Genomic DNA, 19,089 nt, shown 5'->3' with positions numbered 1-19,089 from the left:
ATTACACTGAAGTTTAATTCACTTCTCCGACTTTACCATGAAACTAATTATTGTTGCAGACTCCATTACAGGTGATGAAGTGAATGCCAAAAGAAGAGGGAAAAAAATGCTACAGATGAAGCTGCTGCGTCACTTGGGAGTGCTACAGAACGGGTAAAAGAAAGAAGTGATTGAGAAAATGAAAGACTTGAAATAATAGTGGAAAGGAATAGGCTTGTAGGTTTAAAAAAATGGGGATGGGTAAAAGAAAAACGTGACTGAGAGAGAGATAGAGAGAGAGAGAGAGAGGGAGAGAGGCGGTGACATCTGGCCACTCGAGTCCTACCCACTACGTCACGGCTTTCTCAAACCAAACCCCGCCTACATGCGTACTTTAGTTGACCTTCCCATCAGTTATCTTCCCCACTCTTGCCTCCGCCGTCGCAGCTGCAGCTTCGTCCTTGAGTTGTCTAGTCTCCCCCGAGCAGTTTATATTTCTCTGTGACAATTTATCTCGAAGTTTATATATCCATTCAACAAATTTTATCACAGCAAAACAAAGCATCGTCATCGCGAAGATTTTAATTTACACTCAAAACTCATCATAACAAGGGCGCTCTCCTCTCTTGCGAAGAAATGTCCATATAATAATAATAATTCAAAACAAGAAATCAGCTAACCTCTTCATGCTGCCTAATATCCCGGGAAGAATTTATGTCAGAGGTATATAAAATAGTCTATCGAAGTAAAACATTGGCCAGCTCCTCATACAGCCTACTTCCAAGTAAAGTTTACATCCAGTGTACTGTGTGTACATCCAGTTTAAGAAGGAAAAAGCATCAACGCTACGATCCACTTCGCCGACATGGAGAAATCCAAGATCGTCCATGGGTATGTTATCTAAACTATACGCCTACTGTCTGTCTATCTATCTAAATATCTATCTATCTTTGTGTCTCAGCTTACCATAGAATCCTCTACTACCTCATTAGGAATTCAGGGCAAAGCTACTCTGTCGAAACACTTCTGGTGCGACCTGTTGTTCTCTCCTGATCAGCATTTATATGGGCAATAAATCCCAATCACCCGTCGGATGCAGTGCCAGATTAAGATTTTGTGGACCCGAGAGCTTCAGATACTGTGAGGTCCACCAGGGGAAAAAATAAAATAAAAAATGAATTCTGCGAACGCAGGACTGAATAAATTTCAGCTGGTCGTGTTGCATGCTATCTGATGGATTTAGATGAAACTTTTATGTGAGTCTGTCTGGTTTCTACGAAGGTTTTCTACAATATACCATTTTACCACCATGATTTTTAGGGGTCAAGGCCTCCTCTCCCAAATAATAATAATAAAAAAAGGCAGATATTGCTTTATCATAGCAATATACCGGTATGTTGCAGAATGGGCTTTCACTTGTTTTGCAGCATTGACGGAGAGTAACCCCAAAGATGTTTTCCGGGGTCAGTCCCTTTCTGAAAAAAAAAAAAAAAAAAAAAAAAAAAAAAGTGGGGGGGGGGGGGGAAGCACGGCAGGTTGATTTGAACAATACTTTTCAAATGAGTTTTTCTGGGACATGGAAAGCTTTTCCACTATATAACATTTTACCCCACTGATTTTCAGGGAGGTCAGGTTCCCCTCCCCCAAATTGAAACGATCCAAAATAGAGCTTTTCCCATCCAATTACGCTTGGTATAAGGGGCTGTTATCCGTAATATGACATTTTTGGAAAGTGACCCCCGTAATGTTTAGGGGGTCAGCCCCTCCCAATATTTAAAAATAAATTTCTGATATCGGAGGGCAGATATGGCTTTGACATCTTTGTGTACGCTGTAGAATGGGATTTCATCCGTATATGGATATTTTGGTGGCATGGCCTTTATGATTTCAGGAGGCTCAGCCCCTCCTCAAATAAAAAACGGCCAGAAACAGGGGAAAGAGGAAGGTATGCACGTCGCAGGTTAGAATATGCATTATTGTTTATAAAGGTAAGAATACTACACATCTCGGTTTACAGTTCTAACCACAGCTATAATTCCAACATTAGCTTTGCGTAATTTCTTGGAAACAAATTTATCCCGTACGCCAGTAAATTGTAGGCCCAGCAACCAAACATTCTTTGCTGAAACAATTATATTAAAAGAGTTATTTACGTGGCTGGCAAATTTACAACCTGTTTAATATATATGAATTGATCCCTATTTTAAGCTTAGCGATTTAAGAGTGCTTAAACTTTCATTCGGCATTCGGAAATGGAATAACTCTTCACTTGCATCTGTATGTGCCTCACGAAATTCATGAAGCAGCCTTATCTCGTTTTTCTTCTTCGCTGCGTCAGTAAGATTCCTCCACACATTAGATCCTGTCATTTTTCACGTCCACTTCCCACACAGCTCTAGGATCACCTCTTGTCATCATACTACCCTTAGACGATTTGGTTTTCATGATAATTTATGTTACTCCACGGCTTTATTATTATTATTATTTTTCTTTGATTCGGTTACTCAGTGAGGCATTGTTAGTGTTGTGTTTTTCACCATATATACAGTAGATCAGGCATTTGCTTTTTCTCTGGTTTTGGCCCTGCATTCTGAGTTGGTGACGTCCCTACTTGTGCATGCCTATTTCTGTTTGCATTTTGTGTCTAGGACCTGCGATTCTGAGTGGATGTCGGCGCTGTGAAATAAAACACACACACACACACCACACACACACACACCACACACACACACACACACACACACACACACACACACACACACACACACACACACACACACACACACACACACACACACACACACACACACACACACACACACACACACACACACACACACACGTCTCTAAAGCCCCCTAGCTGGCAGAGACCCCTAATTTGCAGCCCCTAGGGTCCGTGCCTTAACCTGGCAATGGTTGATTAATTTAACGCCTTCACTCTAATTACGTCGCCTTTTGAGCTTATTCTTGGTATCTTAAGACGATTTTATGCAACTTATGAATGGACTGTCGTGGTGAAGGAAGAGTCTACCTGCATCTACCTTTCACAGTTCAAAGTCTCTCTCATATGAAAAGAAAAAAAAAAAAATGCTTGGAAGAAGATGGGAAAAAAAACAATGCCATCACACTGAACAGGCAAAGCTCTCAATGGGGTTCGTAAAAAGCTCTAGACAGTGTAAATGAACTTTTGACTGCCACTGCACAATCAAGGGCGTCGCTCTTTTTTTCTTTCTTTCCATCTTTTCTTCTGTCTGTCTCTGGTCTCAAGGCCCCTTCAGCCAGAGGACGTCATTCTATCTTATTCTTGCTCTGACCAGGAGAATTTTTCCCTGCAATCCTGTCATTAATTGATTTATTCTTGCTGCCTCCAGACGATCTGATTTAGCGCCTGGGAGATCTCTTGTTGTGAAGGGGTAAATGAATATCTAAAAAGTCACCCCCCCAGCTGAATAAAATCGTCTGGAGAGAGAGAGAGAGAGAGAGAGAGAGAGAGAGAGAGAGAGAGAGAGATATCCTGTGCCTAATTATTTTTGTTAATATCCTTTTGTACGTTATTTATGCAGAACAGGCGATATTGGAAGGATTTATAGAACACACAAGAGGGCAGTAAGAAGTAATAAACAATATAAATCGCTTAGGAGGAGGTGTCAGGGAGCTTTCTCAACCGACGAGAATACGGGCCCAGGTGGCATAATAAGCTTCGTAACACCTAAACCATTGCGATTTATTCTGGATATTACACCTGTTCATCCTGTTATATGGTACTAAGGCAAACTAAGTCGGTACTAAAATATATATAAATGACGCAAAAGAGAATGTATAAGAGACAAAATAAGTCGCTCGGAGAAGGGAGCGAAGGATCCTACACTACCACGTCGAATCTAACTGGCTTTTGAGATCCAGTAACACCCTCTCTATAGCGACTCATTTTCCACATTATACACTTTTATTCCCTTATACCTTACTAAGGCAAACTAAATCGCTGCTGAAAATGTATAAATAATGTATGAGGGGATGTGAAGGTCTGACAAGCAAAATAAATCGCAAAGGAGAAGGCGCTGTGTCATCTCCAGGGAGAGTCACCCATGACCCAGATGACTCGAGTGTATCCAACCATTTCAGACCAAGGACGTGTTTTATTTGCTTTATTCTTGCTTGCTTCAGACGATTTTATTCAGCTTAGGGCATTATGCGAATGGGGGGGAGGGGCAGACGCAAGCTTAGATAACCCCTTCAGTACGATTATTGTGTTCGTTTTTTCTTTCTTTGTTTTTCTTCTCTCTCTTCTTCTTCTTATTTTTATTATTATTATTATTATTATTATTATTATTATTATCATTTATTTATTTATTTCTTGCTATCCTCACATGATTTTACTCACTCAGGGATGACATTTTCGGCATGGGTGGGATTCGGTACAGCGTTCATCAGTTTGTTCACTACAATGAGTCTCCTGAGCTGAGGAAAACCGTCTAAAGATAGCAAAAAAAATAACTAAAAAAAGTTAGTGATATGGTCACGGGATTGAAGGAGCTGCTTCCACTTAAAAAAAAACAAATTGCTGACGTAAAGATGACGAAACAAGAGAGAGAGAGAAAGAGAGAGATAAACACAAGCTGAGTGATTATGATAAGAGCAACATTTTGCATGTTTACGGTGCTCTTTCGTCCTCCATCACAAAACACACTCTCTCTCTCCCTCTCTCTCTCTCTCTCTCTCTCTCTCTCTCTCTCTCTCTCTCTCTCTCTCTCTCTCTCTCTCTCTCTCTCTCTCTCTCTCTCTCTCTCTTTATGTATGTATGTAATGCTACTGCCCTTTCGTATTTTCGTAATGCTGTAATACAAGTCACACACAATTCACTCTGCTTCTCAGTGTATTGCAGTCCCTCACATCACAACACGTCACTCCCCTTATACAGCTGAACTTTTATCTGCCTTTCTATCTGTCTATCCATCTATCTACCTAACTATTTATTACCATCAGTCTTCTCTACCTCAGTGCCACCATCAAAATAAACTCACAAATTAAAGATTGCCAACATTCTCAAGGGAACACAGTATGGTCTCCACATTGTTACAGTTCAGTGATATATGGAAGGGACAAAACTTCTGCAAATTTCCATAATGATTAGTAAACAAACAAGAACGCAGGAGCTCAAAATACATGTCTCTATGGCTTGACCCTTGACTCCATAAAATCCGATAATGGGACATAAAATAAAACAGGAGAAAAAAAAAAATCATTAGAGGCATCTGGCCATGGAAGAACACAAAATTTGAGATGAACTGGTGGGAAAATTAAGCAATGGCACCAATCTGATAAGCGTCTGGGAGAAAGAAGGAAGAGGTTGAACAGATATATTAAATACACGCTAACATCCCACCGCAAGAATGCATACTCACCTCATGGGCCTCTCTCTCACCACACTGACCTTCAGTTTATCATGTTCACGCCCAGCATGAGTCTGGATTAACAAAGATAACACCAACGTTAGGAAAAACAACAATGACTGGAACTCTCCACCTACTGTTTCTTAAAATGACATTGACCCCACTGGGGAAACTTGGATTTTTTTCTCATCAGCAATGGCCCATAGCAAGACACAAAACCTGGGCAATTCAGAATCCTTGTACAGGTCCCATTGAAATTCCCAGTACTGTAGACACAACCACCTTATCTCGTTAACAACATAACACTGATATGACACTTTCTGACATGCCCTTCAACTGCGCGTAAAGGGTTTGGATTTTTATTCCTATCAGCAATGGCCCATGCCAGGACACATAACCTGGACCTTTCAGATTCCTCACGCAGGCTCTGGTTCACATGGAAATGTCGCGAGTCTCTGCGGCAGGAATAATAATAATACCAGTAAAAATAATAGTCTCTACGTAAGTAGAGACTAATAACGCCAATAACAAAGACAAGCCAACATTAACAAAAACAACAATAATACCAAAAATAAAAACAAAAATAATAATAAAGAAGCAACAGCAATGACACCAGTAATAAAAAAAATAACGATAACACGAAATGATAACGATAATAAGGCATTAAGATCAATAACAAAAATAATAACAATGATAAGAATAAACATTAAAACAATAACAATAACAACTACAATAACAGTATCAGTCACAATAAAAACAATAATATCAATAAACAATACCAACGAAACCAACAACACTAAAATAACAAAGCAATAATGACAATGACCACAAAAACAAGAACAGCAAGAAAAAGAGCAAGAACAACAAAAACAATATCTACAACCCAAGAGAGAGAGAGAGAGAGAGAGAGAGAGAGAGAGAGAGAGAGAGAGAGAGAGAGAGAGAGAAATGGAGAAATGAATTCCCCGAGCTAGGCAACTAAGGCCATATAGCCCCGCTGGGGTTCCAGGAGGGAGCTACCCCTCCCGGCAACGGTGTGAGAGAGAGAGAGAGAGAGAGAGAGAGAGAGAGATAGAGAGTCAGACAAGCAACTGATTACAAGGTAATTGCCACTGTCCTATCTGGCAAAGTTGAAAGTAAGCATTACGATTCCAAACAAACATGCAACCAATTCCCTGCCGTCACTAAGGAAACGAGGTACGGATGATGATGATGATGATGATGATGCAACAGGATTTGTCTTTGCAGGAAAGCTAAAAGGCATGGGTAAATACTGCATACTTTTCTTTTTGTTTTTCTGCAAAAATGGTAGTTATGGCTATCTACCTATCTGTACCTATCCATCTGCCTGTCTGTCCATCTCTCTATCTATCTGTCTGTCTATCTATCTATAGTCAGATGGCTTACTCGCGGAGGGGTTGGCCACATACAGATCGCTTCCACGTCACCCTGCCCTCTCCCATCAGACTGCCCTTCCTCCCTCTGGTACCACTCTCACATTAATACCATTCCACTCCATCTCCCTACCTCTTCCTCGGCCTCCCTCTCTCCTTCCACCTCATTCACGTACACATTCCTGGTCAATCACTCACTCTCCATTCTCTCAACATAGCCAAACCATCTCAGGGTACACCAATACATTCCACCACATCCACATCCAAATCCACATCCACAACACCACATCCAAATCCACATCCACAACACCACATCCAAATCCACATCCACAACACCACATCCAAATCCACATCCACAACACTTTATCGGGAATGGACCGTATGTGGATGATCCGCTGCGTCAAGTGGAAATGATGAGTGGGAGAGGGACACAGGTTAAGAGGTTGAATTCTTTACTTTCTCTACCGTTTCGGGCTACACAGAACCCGGAATGTTAGTGAAAATAAAGAACTCTAACCTGTCTCTCTCTCCAACTTAATTTTTCCCATGGACTGTAAGTTTGTAAATCGAGGTGCAGCCAAAATCATGCGTTATCTATTGTATGTTAGAAAAACTCATTCACAGTATCAAGTTGTGGGTATTAATCTTCCATATAATATTCGTAGGAAACAATAATTATAATCTACACTGCAAAAGCTTAGTTAATATCGTCCATATCTGATATTTTTATATCTACAAATTTCCATCCGAACGAAGCTTTGGTGATGTATTCTTTGTATCTTATCTTGTCCTATCGTCAGAGATGGGTGGGTTCAAGTGGTGGCACCGATATGACTGGACGACTCACTGCCTGGTCATGCAAACGTCCCTCTCTGCCATTCATGTATGCAGCAGGTCAACTTTGAACATGTCTTCCCCAGTCTGTATTGTCCTGTACTCGTATGATCTCGAGCCTTTTAAACGTAATGCGTCCAGGCATCTCAGTATAAACAGATTTTGAATTTGGCTCGCTTTTGTTTACTGCATCTTGGAAAGCGACTCTGCATGTTTCCAGCCATTGGCTGTTTCTTTTCATAAAATTTATAAAGTTATCATATCTAAATCAATTTTTACAACCTAAACATCACAATTATATCATTCCTTCTAGCTGCCGCCACAGAATTAAAACGGTACCCACCACAGAATCTTTCCATTCATGCACAAGAGCACCCGCATTCCCCTATTTTAAAGCAGTCAAACCACTTACACCCATGATATCTAAAATTTTACAGCCAAAACATCATAGTTATATAATCTTTCTTTCTGTCGTCCCAGTGTCAGGATGGAGTCGATAGGGATGCCACTACAGGACAAGGCCTTTTTTGCGGACGAGTACCTGGACGTGGGCCCTGGTAAGCAGGTAATGGTCCGCTTCTTTGAGGACTGGTACCCCAAATACGCCACCTTCCCCGTCCTTAGCGATGATGTGTGGGTCGTTACCTATCCGAAAGCAGGTGAGTCGGTTCAGTGTATGGCTGCGATTAACTGTTCCTTAGTCTTGTACGGTCAGTAATATCTTTACGGTCAGTAGTTCCTTGTTCCTTTACGGTCCCTAGTTCCTTGTTCCTTTACGGTCCCTAGTTCCTTGTTCCTTTACGGTCCCTAGTTCCTTGTTCCTTTACGGTCACTAATTTCTTGTTCCTTTACGGTCACTAGTTCCTTGTTCCTTTACGGTCACTAGTTCCTTGTTCCTTTACGGTCACTAGTTCCTTGTTCCTTTACGGTCACTAATTTCTTGTTCCTTTACGGTCACTAGTTCCTTAGTCTTTTATACACCATCCGTCTGAAAATAGGCTGGTGGGATAGGCGAAAATTTATGATCCTTAGTTCCTTTACACATTAGCAACCTGATTGCAAGTGAGTGAGAGGGACAGGTGTAAGGTAGCGGTCAGTAGTTCCTTTACACGTTAATCACCCTAAAGACTGAGGCCTGCAGAGTAGTTATAGGGTGCTAACTGTTGTGCAATATGGTAGTGTTGATTACCGTGCAGCATGTGTACTGTAAAAATGTGCTAACTACTGAGCAATATGTGATCTACTGTACAACATGTGTTACTTCCTGTCTAATAAGTAGTGCTGAATGTTGTGCAATACGTGATGCTAAGTACCGTGCAATTGTGATTCTAACTACTGTGCAATGAGCTTCACCACATAATACTACTGCTGAATACTGTGCCACATATGGTCCTAACTACTGCTCAATACACACAGCTCACTACTGTGCAAAATGTGATGCTGACAACTGTGCAATATATGGTGTTGCAGGGACGACGTGGACGCAGGAGCTGGTCTGGTGCCTGTACAACGATCCCGATGCTCCTGAGTCTAAACAGCCGCTCACGAGGAGGTTCCCCTTCCTCGAGTACGTCACTTCTCAGCTCTTTCTCGTCCCCTTCGGTGTGGTGGAGAGGGACGCCTTCCTGTGGGGGCACCGATATAACCAGGCGGCTTCACTGACTGGCTATACAAACGTCCCTCATTTACTTCCCTCGCTGGCGGTGGAGAGGGATGCCTGCAAGTGGTGGCACCGATATAACCAGGCGGGTCCACTGCCTGGCTATACAAACGGACCTCATTTACTTCCGTTTCCCCCCAAAAAAAGGATGGTGGACTGCAGCAATAGGGCAACTTAAGCCTGAAGTCCACCGGGTTCACGTTTCAGATGATCCTCAGGCCACAGTGACATCAGTAACCCCTTGACTTCACTGACGTCTTTATTTTTCTTTACCCCATCAGTCTGGTAACGTCTTAATGGTTTCATTCTCTGTATACTCTGTTCACTTTAACTAGGCATAAAATTACCATCTCTTCATCTTGAATGCAGAACTATAACAAGCGATGAAAATTAGAATACGGTGCTAGGTCAGGCTGAATAAACTCGTCTAAAGGTAGCAAGAAATCAAGAAAAAAAATGCACCAAAATAGTAAAGTGGTTACGGTGCCAAGTGAAGCTGAATAAAATCGTCTGGAAATAGCAAGAAATAAAGCAAAATTAGGCGCCAACATAGACAAGTGGCTAAATAAAGCAAAAATTGACGCCAACAGGAAAAGTGGTTAACCGATTCCCAAAGACCCGCCATTATTTATTTTATTCTTTTTATCACAGACGATTTTATCCACACTAGGAAGGGCCTCTCAGCGGAGTTACAGGAAACAGTCTCATTTAATCCTTTCAGTCCAATGACGTCTTTTATACCATTTTCTATCTTAGACTTTTTTTTCTTTTTTTTTTTTTTTTTTTAGTTCGGAAGCATCTCGAACTTTTTTAAGTGGCTTTGGGGATTCCGCAACACCTGTGCCTTAGCGATTTACTTCGCATATGCACCTCCAGATTCACTGTATTTTATCTGTAGGAACATTGCCTTACCATGATGATGATGATGATGATGATGATGGTGATGATGATGATGATGATGAATGTATGTATGTACGTATGTATGTATGTTACTGATGAAAATATGGCGAACTTCAAACGATATAACTAAAATAAAATAGTGCTTAGGTGTAATATGCAAAATAAATCGCAGGAGAAGAGGTGCTACGAAGCCTATGCCGCTTCACCGACTAATTCTTGGGTTTCTTCTTTTTCTTATCACTTTTTTTCTTTAATCAGTAGGCTATCCACGATGACAGGGTACTGAGGTGTACTGCGCGGAATAAGTCGCTAAGGAAGAGGTGTTACGAATCCTCCAAAGCCACGAATATCTCTCCTCTTTGACAGGTTTGACTCCCTCTTAGACCCCAGACTGCCCGATATGCTGCCCCCCGGTAGCGTGGCCAGCGATGACCCTATGCTTCCCGGTAATACGTGGAAGATCGTGCAGAATCTTAAGGTAAAGTGATCAAATGGAGTTTTAGTTGTATATATATAAAGTCGCGTCCATACCAAAAAGTTGCTGGTGCGGGAAGGTACAGGCGGGTGCGGCCGGGAGTTCTGTATAAGTGAAAGCGTTATGCATCAATGAAAGCCTTACTGGAAGCGGGCTGGTGATGGAGAGAACGTCAATGGGTTACAGTGATACGGAGGTCCCCCCCTCGTCGCCCGCACCAGCACGCATTTGGTGTGGATGCGCACTAAGATGGCTTGTTTATATTTTGTCTTCATTCACCTACTAAAATCTTCACAACTAAGCTTCCTCGAGTTATTTCATCTTTACTGACAAAGCAACCCCAGTCACTTACATAACCACCTAAAGTTAATATTCAGGTGAAGTAATACGACCAAAAAATATTACAGGCACTTCTGCTAATAAAAAACTTCTACACAGTCTGTTCACTATAACTGGGTCAGAATTTGTCATCTCTCTATCTCGAATGTTGAGCTGTAGCAATAAACTAACACCAGCTTATGATGCTAGTCACGCAGAAGTGGTATGGAAAAAATGTTGGAGATGTTGCACTGTCTTTTTCTGCCAATGTGACACGTGAAATAAGGAATTAAGTATGAAAGTTTGGGCCAAGTTGAACTGAAAAGGGTATAGCTGATATCCATTATGCATCAGGTCCTTGTAAACAATAATTGTCTTTAGCATGGTTTGGTATAAGTTTGTCTGTTTCTGTTTTCATCTTCACTACTATATTTGTTTACCGTAAAAACAGCCCATTTGTTCTAAACCAAAGGAGACCCCTACCCCATTCAGTTCAGTTGATGGCCAAGAGAAGTCAGACTGGAGGGACGATCTGACTAATAACCAAAGAGATCCTACCGCACATAACAAAGATTCATCGAAGTTGATGCAACCACGACTTAGTTTTTGAGTTCTGAGAGTGGTTCAGTTTTGTCAGGTGAACACAGAGACTACAGTAACCAAGGAGATTCATTATTTACCTCATATCTAAGACTCAGCAAATTTCCTACAGCCATTACTTTGAATGCCTTGTTCCGTCAGGTGAAACAACAAACAATAGTTCTAATCCTTTCTTAACCCTTCCCCTGCAGTCGCCCCGGTTCATAAAGTCACACCTCGTCAAGGACCTTCTTCCCGAGCAGCTTTGGAAGGTCAACCCAAAGGTAAGTCTTAACGCACATACAGTAATACATATGATAGACTGGTTGGTAGGAGCGCCCACCATCCACTCACTAGATGCAATGGTGTCTTCATGTGACTCGACCCAGAGTGACAACCCAATTGGTTTCCAGATATCCTAGAAATAATTTACTGCGCTGGGTGGTAACCACATAATCAAATGACGTTTGGTGATCTAGTGGGTAAAGATGCTGCTGCCGGATGGAGCCCATAAGGGTTTACATTCGAGAGGTTATTAAGGTTTACTGTTCAAATAATGTCACTTCGGGATGGGTAAGGCTGGCCACCCTCGCCTTCACTGTCGAAAGTGAGCAGTCTAGTTCCGGCCACAAGGGTTTTAGATGGGGTCAGAAGAAGATTTGATGACAGACAGACATTGTAACTTCTTCTCTATGGTGTCGTACTTTTTATTACGTTCATCCTACCTCCGGACGATTTTAGTCAGGCGAGGGGAAGAGTTTTTGATTTGGAGGAGTAAGAAACAGATTTGATAAACTCCCTTCCTATCGCCCCCTCCCCACGCAAAAAAAAAAAAAAAAAAAAAAAAAAGGGAGGTAGTCTACAATAAAGAGCAACTTCAGCCTGCAGGCCACTGGGTTCACGTTCAGGGATTGAAATTACTACTACTACTACTATTAGGGTACTACTACCACCACCACCACTGCTACTACCACTACTACTACTACTACTGCTACCATCAGCTTCACACAAGGAGGATATCTAAGGCTGAGTAAAATCTGGAGCTATAATCAGTCTGCCTTCACCTGACGCAACATCCCTCAGCCTTTTCAGCTCAATCGATGGCCAGGTGTAGTCAGACTGGGGACTTAACTTTATTAGCAACCAAGGAGACTCATTCCCATCTTATAATAAAGTACATCGAATTTCACTCAAACTATGACTTAGAATTCAAGTTGTGAGTGACCCAGTTCCATCAGATGAAAACTCTCTCTCTCTCTCTCTCTCTCTCTCTCTCTCTCTCTCACACACACACACACACACACACACACACACACTAAACAAATGAAACGCGTCACCGAATTGAAGGGATAAAATGATAACTCTTAGCATTTTCCATTAATTACAGACTGATAGCCTTTTGAAATTTGAAGCTACAGTATTTACAGGATTTAGATATAGTGTTTATTGATTTATTAACCTTACTTTGCTCATTCATATAGTTAATTCACTTTAACTTGGCCCAGATTTTCATCCTTTTGCAGCTTTCACATAGTTCAGTGTCAAAAAAGGACAATACAGTGGCTGTACCCCCTTTCTGAAGTACTTTTTCGTGACTAGCACCATATTCTGGTTTTAATCTATTGTTATAACTCAGCATTCAAGATGGAGGGATGGGAATTTTACGCCGAGATCATGTGAACAGAGAATAGTTGTTAAAGAAGCGCCTTGTTTTCCGAAATGACGTGGTCTTCATCACACACTGGAGGAAGGGAGAGTTTGATGATTATGAATGACTTAACTAATTATTCACAATACCCACTGACATGTAAAAATAGCATCACTAATTCCCTTACATGAGTCGTGAATAAGACAGCCCTAGCATTGTGTTAGATAAGTGTCATGGATGTTAGCGCCCAGGTGGTGAAATGTGAAGGTATGTTGCCCGCTGGAGGACTGCTGAGGGAATGGACTGCCAATACTACTTCCTGATACAAAATAAATACATAAATAAACTAGCTAACTAACAGCAGATTTTTTTTTTATCTTGCTTTAATGTTTCGAAGATTAAGACGCTGAAAAAAATAAAGCTTACAACTGCACCCTTAAGAGGCTAACAGCTAAATTGCTCCTCTCTCTCTCTCTCTCTCTCCGTCACGTCCACCCTCTTTAACTTTTTCTCTCCCTACAGATCATCTATGTAATTCGCGACCCCCGGGATGTGTGCGTGTCATACTACTTCCACAACCGCAAGATTCTGGGCTACAAGGGAACCTTTGACAGTTTTGTGGACCTCTTCCTCGACGAGAAACGTAAGAATGGGCGAGGTGAAGGGGGATGGGGGGGGAAAGGGCATGCAGAGAGGGGCAAAAGAGAATGGGAAGTGTCCATTATGTAGTGACAGAGGAGGGAAAGGTAAGGAGAGGTAAGACAAGGAGCATAGAAAATGACAGAAGGAAAATTAAGACGTAGGGGCAGAGATGGGAGAAAGGAGGGAAAATGACATGCGAACAGAGGAGAAAGAAACTAATATAAACTGCAAAAGGGTTTATTATGTAGAGAAAGAGGAGGGAAAGGTTAGGAGAGGAAGGGGAAGGAGCAGGAAAATGATATCAGGAAAATTAAGACGTAAGGACAGAGATGGGGGAGAGCAGGAAAAATAATATGTTAAGAGGAGAAAAATAGCAAGTACTGACAAAGAAGGGGGCCTGATACGTTAAGGCTTATATGCAAAAACTTACGCACAGGGATGGAAGAAGGGAGGGAAAATGATACGTAGGAAATTAATTCATAGGGACAGAGGAGGGGAAAACTGAGCGGTAAAAAAGAAAAGGAAAATTAATATGTAAGGACAGAGCCGGGAAAATGACGGGCAAGGATCGGGAAAGGGAAAATAATAGGGGGGAAAAAAAAAAGAAAGGAAACACGTACTCGGATTGTTTACATTTGACTGAGCTCGGCCACACTCACATCTTCATTACAAAGTCGTGCCTCTGTTCAGTTTAGTGATATTTAGTTGTGAGGCAGAAACGAGTCTCCTTGGTTACTGGTCAAATTTATCCTCCAATCTGACTACACCTGGCCAAAAAACTAGGCTGAAAAGGGGTTACGGATCTCTATTGAAAAAAAAAAATTACGTAGGGAGAAAGAGGGCAAAATGATACGTAAGGATAAAATGAAAACTGATAACAGGTAGGGCACCCCCCCTCTCTCTCTCTCTCTCTCTCTCTCTCTCTCTCTCTCTCCCCAGCACATGTCCTAACCCCATGTCTCTCTCTCCCCCTCAGTGATATTTTGCCCACTATGGAAGCACTACCTAGACTTCTGGAAGATAAGAGACCAACCCAACATCCTTTTCCTGCGTTTCGAAGACATGAAACAGGTAAGGCACTGAAAATGATATCCTCGTGGGGTTGGGAGGCTTAATGTACTCATTCCACTTCTACTTGGCCTAAAACTTGCCCTATCTCCATCTTGCATGTTGAGCTGTGGCAATAAATTAACACTAGAATATGACGCTAGAAGATGCGCTGTGGAAAGGATGTAGAGCAGAAGTATTATCTTATTCTATCGCTGAGTTATGTGAAATACTTGTAGCACCAGGAAAATCTGGGCCAAGTTGGGGTGAAATGAGTGTAACATCCCATCCTCAGCGATTTGTTATTGCGTTACAGTTTGATATTTTTTTATAGTTTATTTGTACCATTCTAACTACAACATAGCTTGTATGAACAGCATGCGAAAAGAATACTAAAATGCCATGTGCGAGTGACTGATAGGGGAAACGTAGGTTACCAGAGATCCCTCTTGCAGTGAAGAGAATATGAACCGGTCTCCCTCACAGCATTTTGCTTTTACCTTATGGATAGATAAATTGCAACCTTCTTTATCTGGTAGATCAATGAAAAGAGAGGAAAGCTTAAGGTGGTGATGGACACTTAAAGCTCTTGAAACGGACAACTTTAAAAAAGAGGAAATATGGAGAAAATGCATTTCATTTTACAACTGACAGTCAAAGACTTATGCATAAAATCTGTAGCATTAGGGCGAGTTACAAAGTGCAGATGTACTTCATATGAGACTTGCATGATAACCTGTATCCTACACGGCAAAAAACTGAAAGCATTTAAGCTCGGAAACGTAAGAAGAAATGCCTCTTACATATACACAACAACCATCTTTAGTTTGGAAGTGCTTATAGAAAATTAAGGCACAGAACAGTGGAGGAGAGATAGTTTTCTAAGGGGAGGAAGTTAGGAGACAGACGTCGGGTTTTGCAGAAACTTGTAGCATAAAAGCGAAATTATGGTCCAAGACATCTCTTATAGCCAACACTGAAAAAGGAGTCAACGATGGGAATGCAAGACGTCCACTACAACTGGAACCCCGGGGCACAAATGTTAGAAGGAATCACTGAATATTCAGGAAAAGACAGTGTATTATGCAACATACTGTAGATGTAGTTTGGTGCAGAGAGTAAGGAGTACAGTGGTTAGGAAAGTATGTTAGACTTCTCTAGTGTATGTTTCTGAATAAATAAAAAACGGCAGGAACGGAATATGCTGAAGAGTAGGAGTCCTGATGCCTGGTAAAAAGGGAATCTCAATTTTTTCCATCACTAGCTTAATTAATTTTTCTTGGCAATATTGCCTTCATTCTGACCTGTACAGCTACTACATTCAGCTCTCCATAATAATATTTGACAGACAATAATTTCTCCATTCCTGCCTAGGTTTAATGAACAGCAGATGACACCAAGATGTTAGAGTAGCAAGAATAACATAAATGGATGATAAGCACTCATTAAGTTCCTGGTGGTCTAGTGGTTAAAAAGTCCCAGTGCGAGTGTTGGCTTTGCCTAGGTTAGGTCCCCAAGAGGTGACTGAGGGCATTTCGATCACGTAATGCCACCAGGGGAAGTAGCCTGGTCATCTACTCTTAAACGTATTGAACAACATCGAAGGAAATTTACTACTTCTACTACTACTACTACTAATACTGCTGCTGCTGCAGTTACTACTACCACTACTACTGTTACTACTACTGCTACTACTACTACTACTACTACTGTTACTACTACTGCTACTACTACTACTACTTCTACTATCACCGACAGGACCTGGGGAGTGCGGTACGACAGGTGGCCAAGTTCTTAGGCAAGGAGGTGGACGATGCCAAGGTGTCGGAGATAGTCCACCACTGCTCCTTCAGCCAGATGAGTGCCAACCCCGCTGCCAACAACGAGACCTTCCTGACGGCACCCACGGAGGACAGCAAGATCAGGTTCATGAGGAAGGGAGAGGTGAGTAGGGACAGGTGAGCGAGAGAGAGAGAGAGAGAGAGAGAGAGAGAGAGAGAGAGAGAGAGAGAGAGAGAGAGAGAGAGAGAGAGAGAGATGGTTGTGAAGAAGATGCGGGTGAAGGAGAGACAGATGGTTACAAGGAAGAGACAGGTGTAGCAGACAGGTGGTTGTGAGGAAAAGACAGGTGAGGGAGAGACAGGAAGGGACAGGTGAGGGAGAGACAGGAAGGGACAGGTGATGGAGAGACAGCAAGGGACAGGTGAGGGAGAGACAGGAAGGGACAGGTGAAGGAGAGACAGGAAGGGAGAGGTGAGGGAGGGACAGGAAGAGACAGGTGAGGGAGAGAAAGGAAATGACATGAGAGCGAAACAAATACCTGAAAAAGTGTCTTTGATATTTTTTTTCCAATTATAGTGCATTGCAGACTCGGACCCTCTCCAGCGAGGAAGAGTGATCACCAGAGTTAATTCTTCCCCATGTTGACCAAGTACGAATCGGAATGGGTGTCGGTAGAGAAACATATTAAGGTCGACTTGTAATGGTTGTTAGTGCTTCCCAGAGTCTACTATGTCATCAATGAAGTACAGATCTATGCTAGAATATTAACTTACATATTGCCAGAGACAGCGTCAGGTGTGTGGCATGGCAGGTACAAATGATGAGGAAAAAAGGCCCTAGAATGAGATAAAAGCCTTCTACACACACACACACACACACACACACACACACACACACACACACACACACACACACACACACACACACACGCAGAACTCCCTCTCTGTATCTGTCTGTTCACTGCGTCTCTATCAATCATTCTATGTGTGTATTTGTCTCTCTACCATCTATCTATCTATCTATCTATCTATCGAATATCTACTGTATCTATATCTGTTGCATCTATTTATCTATTTGTCTATCTATCTATCTATTTGCCTATCTATCTATCTCCTCTTCCTCAGGTCGGCGACTGGAAGAACCACCTAAGTGAAGCCCACCTGAAGGCCTTTAAGGAGTGGACCGCCAAGAACCTCAAGGGATCAGACTTCCCCTACTACCAGGACTACTAGGACTACCAGGGGGCTACCAGGGGCACTACTAGGGCTATCGGGGGTTACTAGGACTACCAGGGGCACTACTAGGCTATCGGGGGCTACTAGAGTTACCAGGAAGACTACAATGAGGGGGAAGTGCAGCGGTGAGGAGTGGATAGCCAAACATCTCTAGGCTCACACATCGTCATCTGCCAGGACTACTTGGTCTATCTGGGGGCTACCAGAGGGGCTACGGTGAGGTGAGGAGGGATACAGTGAGATGAGGAAGGCTATGATGAGGGTGGGAAGACTACAGTGACGTGAGGAATGTTACAGCGACAGTAGAGGGGATGAGGAGGAGTAAAACTGAGATCAATGATACAGTGCAAGAGGTACGGTGAAATGAGAAGGATAACAGTGAGATGAGGAGGAATTTAATGAAAGGGTATTGTGAAATAAGGACTAGAGTAAGATGAGGAGGAATACAGTAACACAAGGACGCCTACAGTCAAGACTACAGTAAGCTGAGAAGGAATACAGTGATGTGTGGTAGGTGGTGGGGACTATCTTCCACTCACTCGATGTAGTGCTGCCTACCTCTTCCTTCACGTTTATTATTCTTTTTCTGTGTCTGCCCTTCTCTCTTCCTATTTCTCCCATCTTTCCTGTCATCTTTTATTACTCTCTTTCCTCTTCAAGTGGTTTTACATTAAGTGATGTGGATGTAATAGGAAGCGTTATGAGGAACACACTGAGGTGGTTTGGCCATGTGGAGAGGATGGAGGGTGAAAGACTGACGAAGAGAGTATATGTGAGGGAGGTGGAGGGGGGAAGAGGGAGGGGGAGGCCGAGGATGAGATGGAGGGATGGGGTGGAGAGGTATATGAGAGAGGGGTGTGTGAGTTGGGAGCAGGGCAGTGAAATGGCAGGGGACAGGGCGACTTGGAGGCGATTTGTTTGTGGCCACCCCAAACGGGATTGAGGCGTCTGGCAATAGATAGATAGAACTGACAAGCCTAATGGTTTCCTGTTAGCCAGGAAACCATTTACAACGCTGGGTGGTAACCGTATAACCAAACCATACGTGTTCCCTACGTGTCAGCAAGTGGGTTGGCGGAGGGTTTCTTCTCCCCCCCCCCCGTAAAACAACCAACTCAGAGTCAAACGGCCACTCCTTTCGGGATTATGGCGTCTGGCTATAGACAGATAGATAGACTGACAGAGAAGGAATACAGTAACAAAAGG

The 19,089-nt window shown here is 42.4% G+C and overlaps 1 protein-coding gene across 1 annotated transcript; it reads left to right on the top strand.

Annotated features, from left to right (window-relative positions):
* Positions 1 to 794: 794 nt before the first annotated feature.
* On the top strand, positions 795 to 17,956 carry LOC145400375 (luciferin sulfotransferase-like). Its single transcript, XM_080272881.1, has 9 exons — positions 795 to 870; positions 8,078 to 8,256; positions 9,068 to 9,164; positions 10,524 to 10,635; positions 11,742 to 11,813; positions 13,700 to 13,820; positions 14,796 to 14,890; positions 16,625 to 16,810; positions 17,773 to 17,956. Exons 1-9 carry the CDS (start codon positions 845 to 847, stop codon positions 17,878 to 17,880), a joined length of 996 nt encoding a protein of 331 aa, XP_080129007.1. The 5' UTR covers positions 795 to 844; the 3' UTR covers positions 17,881 to 17,956.
* Positions 17,957 to 19,089: the final 1,133 nt, after the last annotated feature.

Source organism: Coenobita brevimanus, chromosome 52, assembly GCF_032717465.1.
Source record: "Coenobita brevimanus isolate Jiangsu-jjx chromosome 52, ASM3271746v2, whole genome shotgun sequence".
Taxonomy (NCBI): Eukaryota; Metazoa; Arthropoda; class Malacostraca; order Decapoda; family Coenobitidae; genus Coenobita; species Coenobita brevimanus.
This window is presented reverse-complemented; position numbering and strand designations above follow the sequence as displayed.

What these genes read in the sequence shown, in the direction of transcription:
- LOC145400375 (XM_080272881.1), top strand. Translation starts at nt 845, where the DNA reads ATGGAGAAATCCAAGATCGTCCATGG. An exon ending in CGTTACCTATCCGAAAGCAG is followed by an intron (nt 8,257 to 9,067) that starts GTGAGTCGGTTC and finishes ATGGTGTTGCAG; the next exon opens with GGACGACGTGGACGCAGGAG. An exon ending in AGATCGTGCAGAATCTTAAG is followed by an intron (nt 10,636 to 11,741) that starts GTAAAGTGATCA and finishes CTTCCCCTGCAG; the next exon opens with TCGCCCCGGTTCATAAAGTC.